At 37.5% G+C, this 22,500-nt stretch overlaps 2 protein-coding genes across 2 annotated transcripts in view; one reads left to right on the plus strand and one right to left on the minus strand.

Annotated features, from left to right (window-relative positions):
• The window catches only part of LOC146476715 (attractin-like protein 1), a 61,104-nt gene extending 49,616 nt beyond the window's left edge, over window positions 1-11,488 (minus strand). The window contains exons 1-6 of the mRNA XM_085114178.1: window positions 11,254-11,488; window positions 7,402-7,488; window positions 5,493-5,606; window positions 4,771-4,902; window positions 3,987-4,168; window positions 3,351-3,413 (exon numbers count right to left, since the gene is read on the minus strand). Of these exons, the coding sequence (XP_084970304.1) occupies window positions 3,351-3,413; window positions 3,987-4,168; window positions 4,771-4,902; window positions 5,493-5,606; window positions 7,402-7,488; window positions 11,254-11,447 (772 nt within the window). The 5' untranslated portion in view covers window positions 11,448-11,488. The remainder of the gene's footprint in view (window positions 1-3,350; window positions 3,414-3,986; window positions 4,169-4,770; window positions 4,903-5,492; window positions 5,607-7,401; window positions 7,489-11,253) is intronic.
• Window positions 11,489-18,156: 6,668 nt separating this feature from the next.
• The window catches only part of LOC146476716 (carbohydrate sulfotransferase 11-like), a 9,724-nt gene continuing 5,380 nt past the window's right edge, over window positions 18,157-22,500 (plus strand). The window contains exons 1-2 of the mRNA XM_085114193.1: window positions 18,157-18,540; window positions 21,921-22,027. Of these exons, the coding sequence (XP_084970319.1) occupies window positions 21,922-22,027 (106 nt within the window). The 5' untranslated portion in view covers window positions 18,157-18,540; window position 21,921. The remainder of the gene's footprint in view (window positions 18,541-21,920; window positions 22,028-22,500) is intronic.

Here is a 22,500-nt window from a genome sequence, read left to right on the forward strand (position 1 = left end):
TTATTAGCAATCAAATTCTTTTCTAACGAGATTGAAGCGGTAATTGGCATACCACAAAAGAAATTGAAGAAACAGAACAGAATTTAAGATACGCGAAGTGAAATAAAGACATTAAAACAGAAATTGAAGCAACAGAACAGAAATTACAACACAATTAACAACCGATCCAATTTCTGTTCTGTTGGTTCAATTTCTGTTCTGATGGGGGTGTGGCTCAAACGGGGAACCGAGCAGAACCTGGGTAAGAACTCGTTCTACATTATAATTTATGAAAATACATTCGATGATCTTCCCGCGTACAGAAAATTTTTTCCGATTCCAAGATGGCCGCTGATGAGAATGTATTTCGGGGAAGTATTCTAGATGTTGTGGGCGAAGTATTGAGAGATCTACAAGCTTCTATGACTGAAAGAGCTTTGTTTCGCCTTGACTGGCTACTCGATGTTGTGAACAGATACGCAGATTCGTTGGGTACGCAGCGTAAAAAGGAAAGAAGATAGGCCTGCGCTACTCCCACTCGCGTGTTTTTAGCCATGTTCAGTTATAGTTGTGTAAAACTAGTTGTGTCGATCTTGATTTGGCTTGAAGATCAGTTTATGATCTTCGTGGAGTGTATGACTCATTTCACTCACATCAGGAACTAACAAGATTGTTATGGGTGAGAAGCTCACTGCACCATTGTCTAAATTAAAGTTAATGGCAGCTTAGTGGTCACTGTGATCACTTAAAAGAACTGATTTAAAGTGCACAATTTTCTGTTTTACTGTAGATTTTCAACTCCTATCTCCATTTTGTTGTCAAGGTTGAGACTCAAAACTTCAGAGTCAAGTCAACAAATGCTGCTCAATAAAGTCACTTATAATTATGACCGCTGGAATCTATTTTAACTGATTTAATTTTGTTGTGAATTGTGACTTCTGCTAATTCTACTCAGGAACAATAATACTAAATAAAATTTTGTAACTTACATAATGGCAGTATTTGATCAGTACTTGATATCATAGTTGAAAACAGCAAGCAATAAATTATAAAGGGAACACTAAGTAACAATCCTTTTGATCAATGCAATCATTTTTTCTTATAAATTAGGCTTTTATGAACTTGTCAAACCTGCATTAGGAATAGTAATATTAAGTACATTGTAAATGGGTCAGCCCACACTCTGGAGTTTTGTAAGCATAAAAGAAATGTAATGGTCAATTGGCTTAGAGAAATCCTCACAAAATAAACTGAAAAGTAGCATTCTTGTGCGGTTCACACAATGATGATGTAATCCTGCTCTTCAGTGGGTTGTGGCTTAATTCAGCTACATTCCATCCCCAACATTTGTAAAACAAATAATTATTGTTTTTAGTTGCTTCACTGAGTATCTCTTGTATATTGGTGCCATTCTTTTGGCTGAAAAGTTGAAAGGCTCTGCTCGCAAACAGTATAAACTGACTCAATAGTTGTTGAAACGCTGCTCCCCTTTCCTCTTGGTCAATGTTGTTTCGGCAAATTGGCGTGCAGGTCATCATTGCTTCCATTGTACTTTACTTGGGAGGAGGAGGGAGGGAGACACTTCTAACACAAACAAACAGTGTTTCAACATTTTGAAGCCAATAGAAGGCTGCTGTCAGAATTTGCTCAGAGGCAAACAGTACATGATGATTTGACCAATGGAGGCATACACTTAACCTTAGTTAATAAATAATTATTGTTCTAATTGGTAGCTTTTTTAGCAGGGAAATTAGCAAAAAAATTAGGAAAATAGCATAAAAAATGATATCTTGTTCTTTTGTTTTTAATTATTTTTCTTTTTTTCTCCACAGGGGCCATACAGGATAATTTCAAGCTTTCATGTTTTCTTGCTTTTAACATGCAACTGAAAGGAATTATTGGGGTTTTTTGTTTTATGTTTATTTTTTATTTATTTGTTTGTTTTTTAACACTAAAGAACATTATTGTACCAGTGGAAACCAAGCTCTTATTCATATGTACAAGTGTTTTTAAGGTTGCTTCTTTCTTGGGAAAATAATACTGGCAAATAATAATTCTCTGGATTGTTTAGAAAGGCTTTAAAGCTGCCAGATTAATTAAGTCAAATAGATTATTATTAGTGCTTCATTAATTGATGCAAATACAAGAAAAAGTTACATGTAGAACTTTATCCTAGTCTAGAGAACATTTGTTGGTAAAGATTTGTTTCTGTCACTCTTGTGGACTACAATAATAATTATAGTGCTGTTGATCTTGTGAGCATGCATCACAAGAACTTGTAAAAAAGCTGTATATGGCATTGTAGTCAATGAAAGTTTCCATCATGTTAACTTGTGAAGATTATTGTGATAAATTTATTTCACAATAGCCAAGATTTAGCAATAAAAAGGTTATCACACATGATTTTTCTTGTTGGTTATGGTTTAACAATGGCCCATCCTTTGAATCTAAGTGCTATGAGCATATCCACCTCAAGTCAGTTTCTAGGTACTACGTATAGATTTTGTATTGTAAGCAAGCTGTGATCAAACTCTCAGGAACACATGATTCTAGTTTAATTTTGAATGAACCAGTGTAGGTCATTGCCAGAAATGTCAGGGCAATCCAAAAGAAAATTTAAGTATACACTTCAGGTTTTTCCCTATTTTGCAGCTTGCTTGAAAAGCAAAATCAAATCTTGCCCCCTCAATTTATCCTGGTTATGGATCTCCCAAGACTTTCTACAATTTTAATTGGTAAGATCCTGACAATATCTTAGAAAAATATTTGAAGAGATCTTGTCGAAATCTTGTAAGATATTGGAAAGAATCTTGTAAGATCTTGGTAAGAATCTTATGAAATCTTGTAAGATCTTGGTGAGAATCTTATAAAGTCTTGTAAGAATCTTATGAAATCTTGTAAGATCTTGGTAAGAATCTTATGAAATCTTGTAAGATCTTGGCAAGAATCTTATGATATCTTATAAGATCTTGGTAAGAATCTTATGAAATCTTGTAAGATCTTGGCAAGAATCTTATGATATCTTATAAGATCTTGGTAAGAATCTTATAAAATCTTGTAAGATCTAAGTAAGAATGTGTTAAGATCTTGTTAGAATCTTATAAGATCTTACAAGATCTTGTACGAATCTTGTAAGATCTTGTAAGAATCTTGTGACAAGATCTTGTAAGATTCTTGTAAGATTCTTAAATAAGATTCTTAATAAGAATCTTGATAAGAAACTTAATAAGATCTTACTAAGATCTTAATAAGATTTCCACCTGGGTATACATTTGCAAACCAACTCCGTATGTACATAAAAATCACAACAATGCAATTAAAAAAAATGATTCTTGAAAGGATCCTCTGGCATGTAATGTACATGTTCTTACCTTGACCTGTTGAGGAATGCTGGATCCAGACAGCTCTGTTGCCAGTAGCATTACAAGATGCACCTGTATCACACACAAAAATTTAAGTGGCACAATAAAGAGTATCACACAGAAGGTCCAGTTACTCGATTATTTTTTAAACAAAGCAGTCAAACCCTTTCTCAACCAGTAATTATCAGTGCACAATGATAATTCAACCTAAAACCCAGTAATTATGATTTGCTTGCAGGTACATTTATTTTTCCATATTTGCATTTGCTTTGAGCTACAGAGTATTGTCATGTGTACACTTACGTCTGTTGTAATGGCTTTGAGTGAATGTTTTTGTTATGGTTTTACAGCACTCAAATGAGAACTGTACTGGAGCAACCTTGAAACAAGGCTTAGGTAGGGACACCAAAACATTTGGGTTAATTGACTACACTGTAATTAAAACTTGGGTTAGATTCATAGTGGTTTTTCTACCCTCTGGTAAAAATATGCTATAAATTAAATAATCATCCCAAATGTTTCAAAACAGTGAAATAATATGCTGCTAAATAACAAGACATATACAAGAAAAAAATGATATCAATCTTAAATTTTATACAGGCAGTATACAGTGTACAATTACAAAACAAACATTTATTTTCTTACCAGTAAATCCAGAATTACAGATACAAAGCCTCGTGGTGTTGTCACAATAGCCATTCACACACTCAGCAATACAGGTTTGGACACTACAATTTGAACCAGTCCACCCTGCATCACAAACACAGCTGTCATCTTTGTCACAATGGCCATTAAAATTGCATTTAGCTGAGCAATCTCTTGATATGCTACAACAACAAACAAACAAACAAATTACAAGTACATTAAACCAATAATGATAATGATGATGACGACACCATTGTCAGCAAAGAAAAGAGGTGCATGATCATTAATGTGGCTGTACCATCAGAATATAATTATACCACTGTGAAGAAGTAGAGAAGCTGTTGAAGTATAGTACAAAGATCTTGACATAGAAATATGTATGTACCTAGGATGTGGGGTATGGCAAAGGAAACAATGTCACCAGTGGTAACAGGAATGCCAGAGCTAATGTCAAGAAAGGTCTGGAGAAGTTCATCAACTGTATACCAGGCAATATCAACATTGTGGAAGTCCAAAGGACGACTCTCCCTGGAACAGAACATCTTCCCAATAATGCCTTACATGTATGTCCATAAGTTGGACACCGCCCTACTAGTAAACATAAGTCAGGACTCAAAAATAGAAAAAACTAAATAATAATAATTATTAATAATGTGCCTTACATTTTTTTAATAACTGCTTGTCCTACTTTGTTGTTCAAAAGAGTGTCTCGGCTCACATCAAAACAAAATGAAAACAAAAACAACAGTTTCATTTATTGCTAAAGCTCCTTTCAGAAACGTACCAGTATTTGATTCTAAATCCTTCTTCAACATAGTGCTTATCACTGTAAAAGTAGAGAAATGCAGAGCCAGAACTGGCCTTTAACTTGACGACAGGTTCATAATCTCCTCTTGTTGTATCCCTTATGATACCACTGCAAATTAATGGAAAGAAACAACTTCACAAGCTTGTCACACATGAACCTACATGTACATGTACAAGTCTCCTATAGCTCAGTGATAGAACATCTGAAAATTAGCAATCGGAAGGTCAATACGTGTAGGACGGTTCAACTCCTGTTGTTGAGAGAAACCGGATTCATTTTTCTGAGTTTGCAGACCTGTGTCAGTGACTGAGTAACACATCATTTTCAATTATTATTTTTTATTTTATCTACAGTCATGTAAATCAGACAATGGCAGACCAAAGTCTTGTGACTTATAAAAACCAAACTCCTAACTGCATGGTCAACATACTGTACATTAATAATAATGATGATGATGATGATGACGATGATATATGTACATAAACGACATTGTCAATGTCGTCAAACACAAAAGCAGTGTTGATGGAGTGCTCGTTTGAATATTGTTCCTCATCAAAATGCTTCATGTCACGGTACTTGATGCATGACCCAATTTCACGCTTGCTGCAATATTCACGAGCATACTTTCGAACAACAAAAGCCTTATTATTATTAATATAAAGTTCAATGACTATCAATAAAATGAATGTTCTCATTACCTTAAAACTCCTATCAAAGGACTTTCCACAGACTTGCCATCATAGATATACAAATGATCCCAGTTGCATTCAGTTGCAAACTCCTCAAGGTCAAAATGAATGGTGCTATTGGGACTGAAACAAACAAGCAAACAATAACAAAAAATGTATTAAAATCCAATCATAAATAATTATATACAAATAAATAAAAAATGAAATAAAGTTCAGTGACATGTCCACAGATCAGAGCAGCTCTTTGTCCACTGTTTCCACGTTGAATACAAAGAATTAATTGGCCATGTTGGCTTTTGTGGAGGGAGGAATACCAGAGTACCCGGAAAAAAAACCTTTGGAGAAGGAACGAGAACCAACAACAAACTCAACCCACATATATGGAGTCAACTCAGGAAATCCAAGGCAGGGGCCACAATGGTGGGAGGCGAATGCTTTCACTGCTGTGCCATCCCTGCTTCCCAAATGAACAACTTATTAGCAATTTTCTAGCCTACAGTTGTACATGTACATGTACACGTACATATTTTTTGCTGATAGTCAAACATGGAATATGCACTTACAGTACTTATTAACGTGTTAAATCTTAGGCAAGGGGAACCTCAGACTGCATTGTGCACTCCATGACTGGCAACATGTACTTCTTGACTGTACATGTAATTTATCCTATCCCATCAAAGGATATTTATGAGCAGTTTGGATCTCACATTGATAATTTATACTTTAAAGGGAAATAGATCACCCACAACGAGGAAATTTGACTTCATTTGAGGGTCCATTTTTGGGCAACCTCATTTCTAGGGTCCTCTCTCTCCCTCCCTCTGGGCATGAGGTTGTAGTTTTGGCCCCCTACAGTACATGTAGGAAGACATTTTGATCAATCAGACCTTCAAGAAAAGTCTATTGCTCCACATACGACTACTTAGAGCTTAACATTGTCAGATGCACTATGCAGATTAGTCTTGATACCCCAAAAATTAATAGACAAGTCTGGATAATTTGGTGTAACAAAAAATGACAAAAATGTGATTATTTGTCAGACAAAAACATAATTTAATATTATATGGCACATGACTGGAATAGCTAAATTTATGACTATTATTTTTGTCTCTGGTTGTGTTTTTGAACACACTTTCCCTTGGGAACATGAAAAAACAAAGCCTGCAGATGGGAATTGCAATCATGTACTTGCATTTTTTAATTCCAAGATTTCTTGGATCTCGTGGAAGGTTCATTTACAGGCAGAATTTGGGACCGCACAGAGAAGACTAGATGAACAACGTCTGACTAACCAATTTTGGCTGTGCAAATTATTGACAGGTCAGCAATTATTTTTATTAGAAGTATGCCCCTGTAGTTTTGGGAAGGCTACTACCATATGCTTAAGTAAAAGATTAGTTGTACTCTGGCTAAGATTAATGGCTATTTAGTTGGAGTTTAACCCAGAATCTGTAGCATGAAGCAGTACTGACTACTCCTCCTTGACTAAGGGCTGTTGTGGTATGCACCAAAGGGTTAACCCTACCCTTCCCCGTCCCGGTCGCCCCTAACCAGCATTTTGCTACTGGCACCCATTTAATGGAAAAAGAGGGAGACGTTATATGGGATAAATTTCTTGTCTAAGACTAACCTAGCCTCAAACCACCAATCCTTTCATCACCTGACTGAAATTCTGATCAAAGGCAAATTTATATAGTAACTGCTATACCATCACACCACGATGACAATGTTACAAAATAATTACAAAGAAGACAAAGACGAAGACGAGGCTACAAGTCTTACGGGAAGAACAGACATTAATTATTCATCTCCGAACCCCAATGTATTTTCAGTAATTGTTTTATTCTCCTAAGCATCGTAGCCAAGTACAAATTTTATGTTAAATGTAATAATGTGTACACCGAAATTGAAATCCTACCTCTTAGATTCTATAAGCCAGGAACACTTTGAAGGAAAAGCATACTTTCCATCTCCATCTGTTATTACGCCATTGTCTTCTGACAGTCTGGTATGATAAGAGAAAATGATTATGACTCTAAAGGTGTGGGTTGCAGAAAAAGGTAGAGAAAAATCCTGTTAATATTCATGACAAATATAACTGTACTTAAGCCAGTAATATACAGGTCATCAGAATAAAGGAATTGACCACCAAGAGTCTTGATGTTTATAAAAAATCTCCCCACAAATACCATGGAAATATATGGAGAGAGGTGAAGAGAATATACATGTAGATCCTTATTCTTTTAGGAAGAAGAATGTCAGTGATGAGCTCAAGAAAGATGTGCTTTCCTGTAACACTAACAGTAATAATAGTTTTGGGAATTCCTTCAGCTACTGTAGCCTGCTTATTTGGCTAAGTTTGTTGTATTTATTTGTGTCTAAAGCCAACTGTTTTTTTTTTTGTCAGATTAGTATATGTAATCACGTGAGGCTGAGTAGAATTAAGGATTAATTTTCATGCGTATTTTCAAAGTTTTCCCAAATTGCCCAAGTCGTGCAGCGATGAGGGCAATTTGGGAAAACTTTGAAAATACAAGTGAACATTAATCCTTAATTCTACAAGGGACTCAATGCAATCACTTGTTTTTAACATAGAAGGCGAAATCGTCTTAAAACTAGTGAGGCACTTCATAAAACAGTCAGCCCCGGCTCAGCGTGAAAACACTCAGACACCTGTTTTTAAGTAAAACAAGCAAATAACTCACCTGTTTCTTAGTGTACACAACAGACAAAACAAGAAAAGTTGATTGTTATATACGTGCAATGAGAAAGTAAAATTTAATTCATGAGCAAACTAACAACAATTAAACCATACATGAGTATCAACTGAATAATTTTTATCCACCTGCACTGTGAGGTAATTTTTTTACATAGGTTTTTTGTGAAGTAATTTTTGTGGTTTCAGCTTCTGAAGCTGAAACCAGTATTGTCGTCGTGTTGTGTAAGTAAGTAAGTAAGTCCATTTTCCATAAAGGTTTGGAATGCCGACGGTTCGCCACGACAGGTTACGAGATTTGAGTTGGCTCTATTCGTACGGAAGATTCAAAATGGCTGCCAGGTATCTCATGCTCACCAAGGGGGCGGTTTGTGGTTCTTGGAAGGAAAACACAGGTTTTCAATACTGTAAATCAAAAGAACAACTTCTAAGGAACACTCGGCTGCTTAAAAAGTCAGTGAACTCGTTCATAGCGAAAAAATTCCTGTTCGAGATTGTGTGAAGTCGAAAACATCTGCGATCGCAAAGTGAGTCCATTTTCCGTCAAGGTTCGGAATGCCGAAAGCTCACCACGACAGGTTACGAGATCTCAGTCGGCTTTATTCGTACGGAAGATCCTTGTATTCAATTCAAAATGGCTGCCGGATCTCTCACGCGTGGATTTTCAAGGTGGCAGTTTGTGGTTCTTGGAAGGAAAACACAGGTTTTCAATACTGTAAATCACAAGAACAACTTCTAAGGAACACTTGGCTGCTTAAAAAGAGGAAATCAGTGTGTTCATAGCGAAGAAATTCCTGTTCGAGAGTGTGTCAAGGCGAAACATGTGCGATCTCAAAACAAGATCTGCAAATCACCACATGAGCTGTAGACGTTCTCGCCAGTGTGTGCTCCTGGAAATCCACTTTACAAAATACTACAGGTTTGAATGTGAATTTTACCGTGCTTTATGTTAAATTGATCAATTTGCCATATTTCAAATAGCTTTGGCGAAATTTTCGAAAAACGTTTTCAGCTGTTTAATACAGTCGAGAAATTGTGCTTTACAATAGTGACTTGAGGCGGAAATTGTACGAATTTCCTTTTTAGGCGTGAACACAGGTCTGTCTGAATAAATTTTTCAATTAAAAAAGCTTATTGTTTGTTTATCTGTGTGTCTGATTCACGGAATTTCTTGTGACCATGCGATCTTATGTAAACAGCGATGTAAACCATGAGAGATCCCAACCATATCTATTTCTGTCCCCTGTGTATTAAAGTGTAAACAAACGATCAAATTACGCTGCACATTTTGGCACTGACTAGAACTGTTCATTAACCCCCCTGAATTTTATATAACATTGCTTTTATACTGCAACTAGACTGCAATATTCTACAAAAATAAGGCAGTAGCCACATGCAGTCATAGACTGCATTTTATCATTTATTGATCTTTGAAGAGATTCCCTTTCATTTTCTTACAGTGACCTTTTTTAGGGTCACTCGAACACCGAGAATAACTTTTCATTATGGCAGCTGAAACCACATGCACTCCTTCGAGTGCCTATTTTTTTACATAGGTATCAACTGAATAATTTTTATCCACCTGCACCGTGAAGCTTTCTACCCCTTGACAATCACACGAACACAGATACATGTAGATAAAAATAGCAAACCGTGGGTCCAAAAAAGGAACTAGCAGAGTAATTTCTTCCACTGAATTTGACTTGCTCTTTCTTCCCATCAAAAGGACACCGTTATTATTGTCCGGTTATCGTTTGTTGGGAGAAGCCGTAGCAAGGTGAAAGCACTTTGTAGCAGCCATGAATGTTTTCAGTTTTTCAACCAAAACAAATCCAATCAAGTTTTTAACTTTTGACACAAGTAATGTCTTGCTGTTTCTTGTAGGAAACAAAAGTTCACCTTTAGGAATTTTACTTTGTAGCTGAAGTACTTGATTTCCAAGTATTTTTGGCACAAACAATCCGGCTTAAAAATTCAAACTCCAAAGAACCTGAAAGAAGTTGTTGTTGTTGCGGCGCAAAATGAAGAAACCAACTAAATGTAGAAATGGCGTGCTCAGCCAATCAGGAGCAAGTATTTTCACTGCTCGACCAATCAGAAGTGAGTAATTTTGCCCTCGGTGAAAGGAAAATTTATTAAGAAAAAATGCCCTCTGTTTTGACCAATCAGCATTCAGTAATTTTGCCCTCTGTGTTATAAAATGCTTAAAATTATTAAGAAAAAAATTATTTGAACAAAATCTTTAAAGTTTGATTTGCCATTACAAGTATGTATAACATCAGTTGTTTGAGAATAAAACAAAAGCTAAAAAAAAGTTAAAATTACATTAAGAAAAACATGACCAAATTAGGTTTGAAACATGGCATGCTTTGTGACTAAACAGAACGGCTTTAGTGCACAAGACAAAACATACCTACCCTATGAGACAAGATCCCCAGTCAAAGGGGTCTTTGCTTGCAAGTTAAAACATACCACGTTTCAAACCTAATCAGGGCAAGGTTTGTCCTCACATGGCCACAGATGCAACCGACAGTAACGTATTTTTATGACCACTACATGTTTTTTGTACACATGCATACTTGAGCACGCAACCGTTGCCACGTTTTAGATACCGTAAATCTAAGTATCTCGTACAGTAAACTTTATACTGCTAGTGACATGTATGCCGAAAAATTCATAATTATCACCAAGACTGGAGCCGATTGATGTCTGGTAAACGTAAATCTTCTAACATAAAGAATCGAAGCGTTTCCAGTTAACACTTTGAAGTAAGAGCATGATTAAAACGGTGAAGCAAACCCATAGCTTCTTTTTCGATTGGAAGCTGGTGATTGAAGCTATTAATAATTTGCTGACTTTGGTACAACGGCTTCTTACAAATCGAAAAACATAAGCTTAACTTGTGAAATGCGACAATTCGATAAAAGAGAAACAGGCGATGCCAAAAGATCAAGTAGCTAGAATCTTACTTAATAGCATTTCGTGATTTGTTCAATATAAAAACATAAGTTAAGCTTAATATTGTGTGTCAGATCAAGAGTTATTTACGCGTACCTTAGTCGACAGAACTGACACCAAGTACCCCACCATCCAGGGTTGCAAATGCACATTTCCGCAGTACAATAACCATTTCTACAATCACTGTTTTTCTTGCACTGACTTGAAACTGGCCGAAGATATGCTATGAACACGAAAAACCCAAAAGTAAACGTCAAAGCAGAACTTGATTTGCTAAGCATCACAAACATGGCGGAACCGACATCAACATTTTTTCAGGAAGGTCACATCACGGAACGCAATGCGAGCCAGCGGTACAAGTCGCTGACCCAAAAGGGCTGAGAGAATCGCGCACGAGCGGAGACAAATAAGGGACTGGAGCGAGGGAAAAAATTCCGTTTTTCTTCCCATTTCTGACTTTTCGCTTCTTTTTTATGAAGGAGCCTCTGCCTCTGCGGAGGTGAGAGAAACCTCAGTAAGTTGCTTACTGAAGATCGCTCGGAGCCTCTTGCAAGTTGTTTCTAGTAGTCGAAAGGTCGTCAGACGTTGATAAGCAGTGTTCGCGGTGAAGTCTCGAACTAGACTGGAATCACTCGAAAGTACTTCGGAAATATCGGTTGATACTCAACACTATGCGGCTAACGAGGGGGCACGGTTGATATGAACTGAGACCGCTAAAACACGTGAGAAGTGAAAGTTAACTAATTTTTGGCATAATTATATTGATTGACAGCTGAGAAATTACCGAAACTTTTGCTGACAGCTGAGAAATAGCTTAAATTGATAGCTGAGAATCCATCACCCCATGCAGACACCAGCACTCGTGAAAAACATAGCGTCCGACAAAAATCCAAAAAATGATATGAAAGCCGGGTTCACGTTCAGGATATTTCTGTATTTTAATCCATTTTACATGTATTTAACAACATCACTACACAGATTCACAAAATAAATGTAAATAATCAGTTGAACAGAACAAACACGTGCATCTTCTGATATAAAGGACAGTACTGATAAGGAACTATTACGTATTATTGTTGTCAGTGGTTATAATTATTTTGTTTCTTTTCATGAGCACCAAACATCAATTGCGATATTTATCGGATGTAAGGCTTGCCCATTTATTGTTCTCTCTCAATTTTTTTAGAAAACAACAACAACAACAATTTATTATGACAAAAGACAAATTACAATATTACATACCCACAATTAGCAAGGGCTATTCGAGGTGGGTAGCATTTACAGTTGTTTGCACGCTCAAAACGAACAGAAAATTAACAGCACAAAAATAGAAATGATTCATTACGCAAAGAGAAAGAGAATTAAATAAGAAATTAAATGAATAAATAAAACACCTTAGAAATGACTAATTATTATTTAAAAAGTTAAATGCAAGCTAACTAAGTAGTGACTTATATATATGACTATAGCTACAGTCAAACCTGTATATAACGGTCACCCTTGGAAAATAGCCAGGTGACCGTTATATACAGGGTGACCGCTGTACACAGGTTCCTTTAAACTCTCCTAAAAGTCAATAAATAGTATTTTTTTTAGGTACAAATTATCACTCAATTTACGTTTTAGTGGCAATAACAAGTAACAGCAACGCAATAATCAGGATAAAAAAAGGCCTATAAATTGTCCGTGGTGTAATTTTAGGGAGGTGCGAGTATACTCATCTAAGTTTCCTTGTAGGGAAAGCTTTTAACGTAACAATATGGATTTAAAAAAAGTCGATTAAAGTTTTCTGATATTTCGGAGCTCGAAGCTTGATTTCATGTAGTATATCATTGACTTTACTCAGTGTGAAAGAAAGTTCTTCATGTCCATAGTACTGAGGAAAGTCTTTCAGCTGCCTTGCAAGCCCGACTGCCTGTGCTACTGTCTTATTCATCAAGGTCAAGTTCTGCGGCATCGCTGCCTCTCTTTGTGTCTCAGGGGGGCTAGCTGCAATTTCATCATCTTCGTCATCAAAGAGATCGTTCCGGACCTCCTCCCTCCAGTTGGGTCTTGGGTTATTGATATATCCCTGGTCTTATTCGTTAATCGTAACCCAATTTCGTGACCGTTATATACAGGTAGAAGATAATAAAATTGTGGATTCAGGAAGTCTAAAGGGTGACTGCGTCCGTTATATACAGGTGACCGCTATATGCAGGTCAACTTAACAGTAAATATTAGGGACGATAATTGGGAAGTTGTTCAGTGACCGTTATACACATGTAGAGGGTGACCGCTATATACAGGGCCGTTATATACAGGTTTGACTGTATCTAGCTAGTTAGTTTATCTCGCGATTTATCCCGTGATTTAGCAATTTTAGTTTCGAGGTGATAAACTCCTTTAACCCTTGAAATGAATACAGTGCTGTAAAACAAGGTCTAGTTTCGCTGCAGTTTCGATGCTTCCACAATTGCCATTTTGCTGCTAACAATGAAATACGATTTACAAATAAATAATCTTAACAGTCTAAAATATCAAGCATTATTATTATGTTTTTATCTGTCAGCTGCCTTGTATATCTATACTTAAATCCCTGAACCGCTTGATAACTTCTGCCCGGAATTTCCCGGTGTTGTGGCAAGATACAGAGAGATGTTCGAGAGATTCATCTGTTTCTCCACTAAATGAGCATGCCGGGTGTTCAGCTGCTAAACGCCGACGATGTTTGTTCTTTTCCTTCTCCTCTTGGTAATCAACCCGACCGGAATTTCAGCATGTAAGCCAAACGAAAAGTTGTTTCGCCTTCTATGATCTTCCACCCTTCATGTAAACAGCCCCTGGATGGGGTCGCACTGGCGGGTGGGAGCCGTGTCAATGTTATGACACCTAACCTCACTCTACGGCACCTCGTAACTGCGGTCGAAATTTTCGGCCCACAAGATGATCAACATCTTTCTCTTGATCAGTCGTCCATTTCTCGTATGACCGCTTTGGCTCCTCAAGCTCAATACTGAGAAGATGGTGAAGGCGAGCTTTGCAAAGTGCTCGCCTGGGCTTCACGCGGTGTCGCTCTATTACAATAAATTTGGTCGATACTTACCACCCAAGGGTATAAAAATTGCGAGTATTTTTGGCGTTGTTGCCGAAAAAAGTGGGGAATTGCTAGGGATCGTAATGGTTATAAAATTTACTGCCTCTTTTGGTCAGCCTACGAGTCTCTGCTCGGAGGGAAATTCTCTTCATGTTAGTGACACTGGGGTTGGCGCCTTAAAACAGATTACTCCTACAGGGCCAAGGACAGGTTTCTTGGACAACGTTGGCATACTTTATACTGCCCACGGAATTAATTCTTCTAGAACGTCCATTGAAGCCGGAGTCGCGTCTCTAGAAAAAGCAACAGCCTACTTTGACAAGGCTATTGAGGAAGCAAAGAAATATTCTGGTGGTAGGTAGACTGTAGAGGATCCCTACGGAGTTCCATCCGCAAAGCAATCTCGTTACCGGCCAGGGTCTCTGGGAATGAGGTTGTCCTCAAAGATGATAGAAAGTGTGAGAATGACGTAAGGGACCTTAAAGAAAATTAAAGAAAACACGTTGTCTCCGTAAATCTATAATATATTGCCCAAATACAGCCAAGTTCACTTGTCACACTAATTGTTGAGCGTTTTAACTCAAAGATGAGAGAAGTACACGAAGTTCCAACTGTTCTGCAGTATATGTGCATTACAGTTTCCTGATGCAGTCGACTGAGGAGACAGTTAAGAGAGCAACCAACTGTGGTTTCAGTTATTTTACCAACAGAGGAATTTCTGGCTATGAGGCTCCAGAGGACATAGCGAAACCTTAACTGACACATTAACGTTATGTTTGCTTCAAATTTTTTAAATGTTTTTAAACGTTGTTGTTTTTGTCTACAAGCTGAACGTCCAACAAACGATGATTTCCTGAATTTATACAATCCCGGACTCGCTCAACAATATCCCGTCGCTTGCCACTTTGCTTGAGTCCTCTGCATTTCAACCAACGCTTTAGCTGTTCTACAGTATATTCAGAGGGATCATGCTAACCGATGCTCAAAACGCGAACCCAGAACGTCGTCAATTTCCGTTAGAGTTGTTAAAACAAGAGAAGAAGTGCTTGTTTTGGAAGACATTATATACAGAAATGGTAGCGAGGGAATGTTTGTTTTTCTGAGTCTTGCGGGGTATCTAACTGACTGAAATCTATTTTTAGTAATTGGCCGCAGCGCTATTTACGAGTACTGAATCTATCTAAGCCTATATGTTTCACAGTAGCGATTGCGATGTTGAGCCGTTTTCACGATTACTGTTTGTGTTGTAGTTGTTTTAGGACGGTTCATTCAGACTGAACTTTAGCTTGGCTTGCAAGATTCTGAGATTCAAATTTCGAAGTACAAGATTCCGAGACCCGCTTTATCCCGAGACTCTAGTTGGAGACACCGAGATTTCGAGACTCGCCGGAAAATTGCCGAGACCCATCATTTCTATATTCCTATTTAGAATCGAAACAACAAAATTAAAACAGGATCATGACAAAAACTACTTATCATACTCTGCTGATATACTGAGTCAGAGAAGATGAAACGCGATGGACTTGAATGCAATGGTGTCTTGCAGCTTTGCGAATCGAGCAGCACGGCATTTGACTTTCGTTCAAGACTCTGATGAAATCCGGTTGGTCAAAAAACGTTTTCAATTCGAAAACTGCGAAATTTGAATACTGACGTTGGCTATAAACCTCATTCTTCGCGCATTCCTACAAACCAGGCTAATTTTTATAAGAATCTTTGTAAAAATGAACAATCGGGATGTGAGCAAAGTTATCAGATGATAATTTGGCAACTTACACAATAGGACCTTGTGCTGAATGGTAATGCAAGTCTTACGGCAGACTGAAAGAAATGAATAATTCTGACAAAAAGCGGCAAATGAACATTCAAGAAACGACTTACATTAATGCATAATGATGAGAAATATCACGGCAAACGAATGTGATTTAATTTGCGGGTGATAATGTGCGCCTTTTGTAGCGGAGCTCAATGGCTGCTGATCGCGGCCAAGTATGTGTCCAGCAGACTCTGTCTTGGGGCGATTTCGACCTCGTTCCCAGGGCTTTTCAATTTAATGGGGCGATTTCTGTGAGGCATTCCATGACCTGCATTATTCACTGGTCATCGGCCTTTCCCAATAAAACAGCATTCACTTCACTTCGTTGAAACCAAGATCTAAACCAAAGCGCCAAGACCATAATACTGCATAATTTCTCAATCTGATAAATATCATATGCTATACCGAGTTTTCCGATTACTAGTTCGGATGCTCCACGGAGATTCGTGGTAACTAGGTTCATGTGAAAACTGAGAAACATCCCCGGTTGGATTTAAATGTTGATGGATGTCATATGTGAAAAAAAATGTGATGTTATGTTTTAAGCCTTGTGAATAAATGACAGATAAATTTTTCAGGTAGTGAGAGGTGTCACCAACTCAGTGAAAATTTATCTATCATTCAGTGAAAATGCGAGTGTTACTGAGGTGAGCTTTTCTCCCGCCATGTTTTGTTTTACCGTTCAAGAAGGCTACTCCTTCAGGCTGACGCTGACTCTCAAATTAGCGCGGATCGTGTTTAATCTAGTACCCAGATCTCACTCGAACTTGTGCTGAAAATTTTTGAATCAAGGCCAGTTTTCATTGGCGAATTCTAGTCTAATCTGTGATTAGCTCTTTCAGTTCAGTCGCCTGTAGTCGTCCTGACAAGAGAAGCTCTGTTGGGAGAGTCACACATGTCTTGACAGACGCAAATGGTTTCCCGTTTTTGAAGGCTCCGCACGTTTCAATGTAAACTGAAACGTTTTTACCTTTTAACAATACGACATTTTATTTCTCCTTAATTTTGCATGGAAATAGTAAAAACTTCTGCAGGTAGTTGAAATCCTCGATGAACGCGGAGACACTGTTTCCGGACTGACTGAGATTCAGTCACGAAAATGCGTCTTCAGTCCTTTAAACTTGGAAAAAACTTGTTGCATCTACCTATCTGGCTATTAAATAACACTTACCATACAGTATAAACTAAACCAATGTTGCAGCGATGTTTTTCTCTTGGGAATAACGAAGATCTATAGAACATCAACGACGAAACCACTCGAAAGCTCACGGAAAAGAACTAACAGGACGTGCGAGAATTTAACCTGCTGAACGGCTGCTCCAAGATGTCTGCCATGATACGGTTACCTAACGTTTTAATGCTCTTTCAGAACCTCAGAAAATAGAAATACAAAGCCAACTCAGAAAAGTTACTGCTCGCTTTCTTTTAGCCTCAATCTTAGTCAGGTCTGTGGTAGCATTTTCCGCTGCGCCGTCTCCCAATGTTGATAAATACAGTGTATAATGACTCACCCCACAAAAGACTGTTTGGCTCAACTATGAGGGGAGTGGAGAGTATTGTACCTTACAGAGGTGGTGGCATCTTCAGCAAAGTTATGCAAAACCTTATGTTTATTTGGCGAGGAATGTAGCCGGTTCTTCAGTCTCCTCAGTCCTTATGAGACCAAGAAGGAACAAACAAAGGAAATTGAATAATTACATTTATTCATTTCTGCCAGTTTGTTGCTCTGTACCTCGATATCAATTGAATTTTAATTTTGAAACGACTGTTTCCGGAGAAAACTGATCCGTTTGCCCGTTCATCATTCATAAAAGAAGCATGCAATGTGTTATTCATTTAAAACTATGAAAGAGCAAACTCAGAAAGGGAAAGAGAATGAGCTAAGAAAAAACTGAAGAAAAAAGAAAGGCAAATTTTTCAATATTTTGCGACGTGAAAACACGCGCGTTATTTCTGATGATGACAGTTATGCGAGAAAAGATTGCTCAAACGTCTTTTTTCGTTGGCAATTTCCGTCTATTTTCCAAATAAAAATGACCCGTGCCAATTGATCTTTCCACCGGATTTTCAGCGTTCTTTCCGTCGTAAGCTGACCCCGAATTTCTCTTTCCGAGTCTTCACGTGTCGTTCATTTGAAATACAACAGTATAAATCATCGACAGATTATCACTGAAGGCCCTGAGGCCATATGTAGTTTATTGTGCTGAAAGAGTTCCGCTCATCTCATTATAAAGGTCAGTGAGCCAGCTGAAACCTACAGCACACGAGTCGGTGCGAGATGATTAGCATAATTTTGCCGTCTGGTGTTCCATTTGAGTTCACATTCTCCGGTTTTTAGGCGTTCGGTGTCGGATGAAAAAAATAACCTGGAGGCTTGAAGCTTGGATTGTCACCAACTGAAGGATCAACTCGCAGGGTATCTTCTCAGAAGTTAGAAAGGAATATCGATTTTATCTTGCAAGTTTCTGCTCTCTTTTTAATTTCTGAAGAGGTAAGGTTTTGGTTTCATATCATCGTGTGTTTACTATTGGTAACTCCTGTTATCCCTCAACCGGTCGTATATTGCGGAAACTGTTCCATGAACAGCGACCCTTTGTTAGCCAAGTCCTCGCTGAGTTTGTTTATTTATATAAAGTACATTATTGTTTTTGTCGTCGTGAAAGGCTCGTCGAACTCAAGAGTTCATTATTTGAATCATCTTGTCTATTTGGTCAAGGGTTTGGCACGAGTATTTGATTTCAATTGTATCACGATCTCAACTGAGCTAGAATTAATAGCATCCGCCACCAGCCATTGAAACTAACTTTTTGGCAAACCACATTTAAATACATACACACATGCACAACACGGTTTCCAGGTTACCTCTTTCTTCGACAACCTGAATTTCAAGGAAGGATATGTAAAGCAAATTTGGCGTGCGGAAACAACAGCAAAACATCATTAGAATGCTATCAAGTTTGGCATGTGAATCGTGGCATTTATCACACTACCAATTTTTTAAACCTGCATAAACATCATCACGTGAAGAAAATTTCGCAAATCTCGGAAAAGAAGTTCGCTTGCATTTGAAACAGATAGTTATATATAAAGGTAAACCGACCGTTTGAAAATGTATTTAATAATACAGATAATTACACAGCCTCGTGGTTCGTATGCAGATGTTCAGTCGAAGTTCATGTGCGTTCTTTGAAATTAAATCTGCCCTATTTATAAACAAAAGTGACATTTTTCTTCCGATTGATAAACTGTTTTTTTTTTTCGGTGAAATAGCTAAACTAAAACTCAAAAACCTTTCTTTCCACATTTTCGAATTCTTCAAAAGATCTTGTCGTTTTTTTAATTTAAAAAGCGGTTATTAAGGGTCATTAATTAGGCATGAGATTATCTTAGCTGTCAAATGAGGCATTTCTAATAAAAAGCGGAGGTTTAGAAATCGAGTAGTCAACAGAAAACACGATAACAATTCTAAATAAAAGCAATCACATGCCCTTTAAAATTCTCAAAGCCCACTCTTGAAATATAAGCTCCCGGGTTATTGTAGATGCACTCAGTGAAAATATTAACCTCAAAATCTCCTTGAATTGATTGATCATTCCAAGCCTTCAAGACGTGAAATCCTCTCTAATTTAATTATCGGTATACCAACTCGCAATCCCTCTTAACAGTGTCCTTCAGAGGGCTTAAACTTTCATGCACGTTTGAAACTGGCTGGACATGTTTTCCTTTCTTCGTTTCTTGTTTTTTCTTTTACTTTCTTTGAGATGTCTCGTTAGAGATGAAGGAGAGTTTCAGTATGTCACACTCCTCGAAAATATGATGAGACCTCCCGCAAAAGTTTTTAATCTTGTTTAAAAAGAAGATTTAGTTTACGGTAATTCTTAAGTACTGGATAACGCACTGCTTTTGCACCAGAAGTTGATAGGTTTTGTAATAGCACCCTGGTGTCTCATGCAATGTGATATGCGTATTCTAACTATAACAAAGGGTGGTTATAGTTGATCTTATGATTAGCTTGTTTACGCTTGTTTGAAAAGCTTACATATGCACATGGCTAACAGAAAACAAACAAACAAAACAAAACGAAAACTTCAACGGCAGCAACAAAAACAACAAAGTTAGCTTTAAACTAAAACCTATCAACTGCAAGGGCCATATCTAGTTAAAATCACGAAACCTTGTAGTGGGGTTTTCAAAAAGCAAAAGTAGAATAATTCTGAAAGCCAAACAGAACTAAGATAGATTTTGTCCGAAAACCTAGAGTTTCAAATGTTTATAAAGTAACAAAATAAATACAATTAATAAATAACGTTGGCTTCCCATAGTTCTTAACCCTCGTTAAATATTATACGTTATCAATTTGTCGTCCAATTACAAATCACACGGATTACCCAAGCCAATATATTCATCTTGAAATACACCATGGTTGTTGTAGCTCTGCTAAGCGATGAACCGTGAGAATTCAGCCTAAAAGGTAGTCACGCTGTTCTTTTTTTTAAAGTAATGTTCAGGATGCGATGTTTCATTAAGCCGTGATTTTCTTTTCATTTCATTTCTGACCCCATGCACTCTCCTGTTTCATTCGCTACCGTTCGTTTCCTTTCTTATTAGCTCTTGCGTTTACACTCATTTATGGAATTGCTTGTGCGCTCGATCAGTGGTTTTACAGGTTCAATAGTCGGTCTGCCGGTGAAAAGACTATACACGGCATTTTCACACCTAGTTTCTAGAATCTATACCCATTTCTGTAAATGCATACTGTTTCAGTTCGGACTTTCAGACCAAATTGGTTAAAATCTATACCCTATTTCAGTCCAAAACGATTCAAAAGCCGTATTGTACATTTTGGCCGGCGCCGCACATACCTATGTAATAATAATAATAATAATAATAATAATAATAATAATAATAATAATAATAATAATAATAATAATAATAATAATAATAATAATAATAATAATAATAATAATATTTATCCAGGGAGCCCACTGGCCTTGGCGGTTTTCAGTGGGGCCCTGCAAATTAAAAATGAAATAAAAAATAAAATTACCTAAAAATTATTTCACAAGACCAAACGAATTTAAAAATAGCTAAAAAATCATCATTCACAAACTTTTAAGCTTTGCCTTAAAAAGGGACAATGATTTGATGTTTTTAAAGTCATTGTCTAAGCTGTTCCAGTCCTTAGAGGCTTGATAAATAAAAGTTTGCTTGCCCCAATTGGTACGCACGCCAGGAAGGTGTAAATCATTACTTCTACGAGTTAGATAAGAATGAAAACTACCTATTGCGTCCGACGTCAAATTTAAAATCAATTTCCCCCAACAGATATTTTTGCATCATAATACAGCGATGGAAGTGTCGTCTCTTTAAGAGGGGCTTCAGGTCCAGACGATGTAGTGCCTCAGTTGATGAACTTCTTGGTGGTAAATTAAGCAGGACCTTGGCTGCCTTGTTTTGAAGAACTTGCAGCTGACCCATAAGCATGTGGCTTTTATAAGGGAGAGCCCCCCTCCCCTCCCAGGTGCACACCGAGGTCAGCAAGATTTCCCAAGCGTATCTACCGTGGGAAATAACACTTAAATCTTAAACAATGAATCAATTTTAGATGGCAACACTTATAGAGTCTACAAACATAAGTGTGCACGCTAGTCTTGAACTTAAAGGGCCTCGGTAGAATCAAAGACCACTCTGCATGCTGATAACAAACCACCAAGCAACGTAACCGAAAATCAGTTTTCAACGGTTAGATCACCAAATATTCTACGTCATAATACTTTTGCAATGATTTGCATAATACTTGAAAGTACTGCGTACTAACTGTAAAATAAGTGTGCCGTATAACGTGTCTGAGTACGTATTTTAACCGAACAGGATGCGACCAACCCGACTGGGAAGAAGGTTTGCATACATTGGGATTCTAGCTGTGCCCTCGTTTCTCTGGCTGTTTCTATCATTAGACAGTGAACAGAGAATTAAAGGTAAGTAAGCACATTTCAAGAGGCCTGAGCAAGCATAAAACCTAGCCGAACTTCTCAGTCCAAATTTATGAACCTCGAAGATCGATGGCCTAATAACAAAGCCGGGTGTCTTGGGGTGCGTTCGATTGACCCTAATCCGGAATAGGAACTCATACAATGATCACAAGAAAGCCCTCATAAGAGATTTTTGGAGTTACTAGAGCACAAATCACTCTTAAATTGCATTTGTGAGCGAAAGTTTGCAGAAACATCTTCCCAAATTTACTATTTAAAAAAGTGAAATCTAACAGCTATTCCGCTTATTCTTATTCCGTAATACGGTCAATCGAACGCAACCTTAGTAACTCTCACTAAGTACTGGTGAGCCTATGATCCCATGTAGGTACTTCTGTTCTCTCCTGTTATGCCGCAACCACCAAGAGAAGAGACATAAGATAACCAGTCCCTGATCAAACAGGGCGTGTTTGAAACTG

The sequence above is a fragment of the Pavona decussata genome, unplaced genomic scaffold (genome assembly GCF_977016875.1).
Source record: "Pavona decussata unplaced genomic scaffold, jaPavDecu1.1 SCAFFOLD_73, whole genome shotgun sequence".
Taxonomy (NCBI): Eukaryota; Metazoa; Cnidaria; class Anthozoa; order Scleractinia; family Agariciidae; genus Pavona; species Pavona decussata.